The 5,168-nt window shown below is 32.1% G+C and overlaps 1 protein-coding gene across 4 annotated transcripts in view; it reads left to right on the plus strand.

Moving 5' to 3' along the window:
* LOC108693230 (mitogen-activated protein kinase-binding protein 1) overlaps positions 1–5,168 on the plus strand; it is a 49,833-nt gene that overhangs the window by 8,653 nt on the left and 36,012 nt on the right. For all 4 annotated transcript variants that reach the window (XM_018202055.1, XM_018202058.1, XM_018202059.1 and 1 more), the window contains exons 3-4: positions 2,510–2,601; positions 3,777–3,999. In XM_018202055.1, coding sequence (XP_018057544.1) covers positions 2,510–2,601; positions 3,777–3,999 — 315 coding nt within the window. The remainder of the gene's footprint in view (positions 1–2,509; positions 2,602–3,776; positions 4,000–5,168) is intronic.

The raw sequence follows: 5,168 nt of genomic DNA on the forward strand, positions 1-5,168 counted from the left end.
TGACAGAGATTATAAAATTTCTACTATTTATTATACTGAAATAATTCTTTTTAATTCTACATTTTTGTGTACTTACTTTTGTATCTAAAACTCAGTAAACATATATTTAAAAATATATTAAATTAAATATATTAAAAAATAAAGTAGTACCCAGAACGCCTGAAAACTTATATAAATTAGTCACGTATGAGTGACCAAATACCTTCTTGAACTTTCGTGCATTCTCTATCGAGAATAATGCAAAAAATCCTTGTGAGCTTATTATATCTATGGACAGTTAAAGTCTTTTTCAGCCTCAATCTGAATCTTCAAGTAATATTATAAAAAAGTTACAGCAATGTAAAAAAATCACATAAGATACATGGTTGGATCTATGAATAGTTTGATAGGGTTAATATACCTTTCTTTTTATTAATTGAATTTTATTGCAATTTTTATTATAAAAGCACGTATCGAGATGATCACAGATACATAAATTATTGCTTTTCGAACAAATTGCGATATGTATGTATATACAGAGTGTACATTGCGGATCTTTTATGACAGGATAACTGGATAATTCTTTTTAGATACATAATTCATCTTTCTTCCTTTTCTCTCTACGTTGAAGAGATAAAGAGAAAAGATGAATCGTGCAAGAAATTTAGCTAAAAAGAACAGATGACTCTCGGATATAATCTGTACCAACCTGGCCGGAGTTATGTCTAAGAATCACCCTGTAGAATCACACTTTGTATATCATAGGATTCATTCTGGAGGCAACGACTTATATATATCTGTGATTACCTCGATGAGTGCTTTCCAATGATACTTGCTGGCACCAGCAACTAGTAGTTCTTCTTCAAATGTCACTCACAGCGTGTCGGCGCCTCCCTCTCATATATCTGTGCGTGCACACTGATTGTACACAAGGTATGCGGATCTATAGTTTAAATGCCGATTCCGAACGGCAATTTTTGATAAGGTTTCCTGGTCAACTATACTATTCGGTGATTTGCCATTTTTTCTTCCGAAATGAGCTACGAAAATTTTTTGATTCTGTCGGATCGAACCCGGGATCTCTAGTACAGCAGACCAATGCACTATCTGCTGCACTATGTTCACGTTCAATTAGCAGTTGATGGATCTTTCTAGACAATTCTTCAATACTATATGATAAATTTAAATGACGCATTAACACATTTATATAAAGTTATTTTTGATAATCTTGCTAGAGATTTCATATCGCGCGTTTGTAAAAATATTTTTGTGCACACGGCGACACATATTGCGTTCCAATTGTTGTATTATCGACATATTACATATCCGTACTCTAAGTACTAAGTTGAGGTTACTAATCGGTGCGTAAGCTTATGTTTTTTAATGATAATTACACGTAATTGCGGTAGCTATAAATGAGATTGCAGGATGTTGAATAGCCGGTACCTTTGTTTTTTTTTTTATTCAAATGGAAAAAACTACATTTAATCTAATTCCTAAACTGGATCGAAACTGTGCACAGAGTGTTTTCTAGCAAAGACACAGTCAGACACAGTGTAACCCAGTGAATTGTTACATTCTTGTTGTTTGTCTATATTAAACAAGAATGAAATGATTTATTGTGTTATACAGTATTTGACTGTGTCCTTGCTGGAAAACATCTACACTGTGTTCAGTGAATTGTGCATAATGCTACGTTTTGTACATTCCTGTATACGTTTGTGTAACCCAGTGAATTGTTACATTCTTGTTGTTTGTCTACATTAAATAAGAATGAAATGATTTATTGTGTTATACAGTATTTGACTGTGTCCTTGCTGGAAAACATCTACACTGTGTTCAGTGAATTGTGCATAATGCTACGTTTTGTACATTCCTGTATACGTTTGTGTTAAGATGTGTTAAGCAATTGGAAAGAACTTTATGTTGTTTTTCAATTAGAACATACTACGTTACATTTGATACTTTTGAGTAACACTATGCTATGTACAATGTGTTTTCCAATTACCACATAAGTCGACACAATCGTACGTAGTTAAATAGTTCAATTCGAGTGTGTTCACTTGTGTCGTATATAATTGGAAAGCACCGAATTATACACTGTGTCATATAATGTCGTCTGTATACGTAGCTGGAAAATCCTATGAATGTATTATCTCGTCATGTTTGGTATAGGTAGCAAGTATTATAATATGATTGCAGTAAGCGCCCGCGTCGGAGTGAGTTGTGCTGTCCCTGCTTACTTTCCATAAGTGTCCCACAATTAGCTAATTATTTCTTGTTACAATCTAAAAATTATGCTTTGGAAAAGTCTTGGTAAAGAAAAAATCGTCTTAGAATTAAGTTATTGTAATAATATATTTTAAGAACAAACATTTGCTCTGAATCACTCTGTATTTGGAAATCAAAATTACATTAATGGAAATTAGATTGCGAATTAGATTATTCATTAATATTGTAAATTGATATCTTAAGAATTTTATCAACTAGACAGAATCAATATAATAATGCATTTCTTAATATGTTTCAGATTAAGCTAGAACGTGTACTGGGTGTAACTGTTTCCAGCAATGCAGCTCTCGATTGTGATGTAACCAGCGAATTGGTTGCTTATCCAGCTGGGTAAGTTTAACTTTTTTCTTATTGATTTTTTAATGTGTAATGATGAGAATAAAAGTTTTATTTTAAAGAAAGATAACAAATATATATGCAAAATAAAAAAGATTGAGGAAAGAAATCTTTTATGTAACATCTTCAATAAAACAAAGAAATTTGTCATTTGTAATATTATTTTCTGTACCTAATGCCTAAGTGAGTGCCTAAGGGATATGTCTGTTCGGAATTGATTTGATTCTTTTTAAAATATATTATTAAAAAAATATGCACGCACGCATGCTTACAGTTTTACGCCTTATTACATTCCTCAGCAAAAATGATCGATTGATTAATATCGAATTAACATTGATCATTGTTGAATTAACATTGATTTGACATCGAGCGACGTTGAATTGATTTAACGCTAATTGATCAACTTTTTTTGGTTGAGCCGGAAAATCAACTTCCTCTCATCTACAGCCGCTACTGCTTTATTGTAGACGATGCTTTAAAACAAGTGTGTACTGAGACAACGGCCCGATTGCATCAACGTTACTTTGATTTTAAGCGAGGCTCTATCTCTCTCACTCTCTCAGTTTTAAAAAGAGAAAGTGAGAGTTTTAAGCCTCGCTTAAGGGAATGCTGGAGCCACTTGTATTACCGATAAAACTAATGTTTTTGACGTTTTTATTCCTGTCGAATTTTACCTTCAGCGTTGATCGCCATACTGAGATAAAAATGGATAAAGAAATCTGTAATTTTTTATTTCTTCTATCTTTAAACACAAAATACACCAGCGACAAGTACATTAGCATGTACATTTTAATCGTGGAAAAGGAATTTTTATTCTGTGAAATCACTATGAAGAAATTCAACAAGAAAACGTTAAAAATGCTAGTTGTATCGGTAATATAGGTTCGAGCATTTCTTTCAAGTCAAAGTAATGTTCTGCAATCGGGTCTAAGTGACGCACTTCCCGGCAGATCTGGAAGTATCCCACTCTTCGGAATTCCTCTACTCTCGAAGCTTATGGATTAAAACTCGTCTAGGGGTTTAACTTAACTATTATCGATAATTTAATTTTTAAGGTTATAATTATGTTTTCGTTTTATTATCGCATTATTGTATCAGAACTTGCAATATTCTTTTTTAATTAAAATGATTGCCATTGCATTTTATAAATTAGTTTTCTTCTGTTGCAGTTGCACTGTCGTACTATTTAATCCACGACGAAACAGTCAAGCACACGTATTAAATGTTTGCCGGAAGACTGTGACATCCCTGGCGCTGGCCGGAGACGGTAAATTCTTGGTCACTGGCGAATGCGGTCATATGCCGAATGTTCGTGTCTGGGATATTTCTGATCCACAAAATGCTGTGCAGATCGCGGAATTTCCGGGACACAAATATGGCATCAACTGCGTAGTGAGTATTGCAGTGACTTTTTATTTTAAATGTTTGCGATTGAGCATTTCTGACTTTTCTTCATATTTTTGTTGTATAAGGAAGTTGGGCTTTAAGCATAATTATGCGAAAAGAAATCAATTTTTAAATATAATTCTTTATAATTTAACTATCATAGAAATATTGGAAACAAGATTTCGCTTTAATAGTTTTTAAATGAAATAATTTCAAACAAATTTTAGGTAGAAAATGTACACTATCGCAGACTACAAATTAATAGTATCATTATATCAATATTATATAATTTTCCATTTAACAATATAAATGTAAGGTAACACATGTTGTACGTAATAGTTATATTGTTAAATGGGAAATTATAAATTGACGTAATGTTATTGTTAGTTGATGTTTTATAGGCAAGCACATAAAAAACATTTAAAAGTGTATGTATTATTAAATCAAGTAATAACTAATAAACACATAGGATATTCCACGTCACCCGGATCACCTACGTTTGATACAATTGGCTTGAAAATAATTACTTCTAGGTTTTTCAGAGTTGTTTCAGAGCTGATTACGGAGTTTTTTAATCTCGATCATGAAGGTAAACTATTTAAGTTAGTCTTAAAATAAAAAAATATTTCATCACTAAGCAGGTGGTGATTGATTTTTAAACATTCAAAAATTATTCCTTCACGCTCGGGATTAAGAAACTTGGAAATTGAAAGAAGTTGAAGAATATAGAGCTCAAAGTTTCATATGCTGGTCGCCATACTGGTCTACTATTTTGAATTTCCAAATTTTGACAGCAGATTTATAACCAGCAATCCTGAAAAACCTAAAAGTAATCATTTTCAAGCCAACTGGGAATCACTACAGTAATTGAAGCAAGAAAATGTTAAATTTGTATGCGATGTTTATTGCTTCTCGGCGCCATATTGAATCCACCATATTAGATCTCAAAATGGCACATTTCTTTCGAAAATACATGTACATACGAATAATTCGAGACCTTGAATGTTTATTTTTATTGCGCTGATTTTTGAGCACGCAAGTGATCCGATTGACATTCTACATCAATTAGATCACCTGCGTGATCCAAAAATCCCATACATAAAAATATATAAAATAATCTAATTAGCCAATATATATATATATATATATATATATATATATATATATATGTGTGT

The sequence above is a fragment of the Atta colombica genome, unplaced genomic scaffold (assembly GCF_001594045.1).
Source record: "Atta colombica isolate Treedump-2 unplaced genomic scaffold, Acol1.0 scaffold89, whole genome shotgun sequence".
NCBI lineage: Eukaryota > Metazoa > Arthropoda > Insecta > Hymenoptera > Formicidae > Atta > Atta colombica.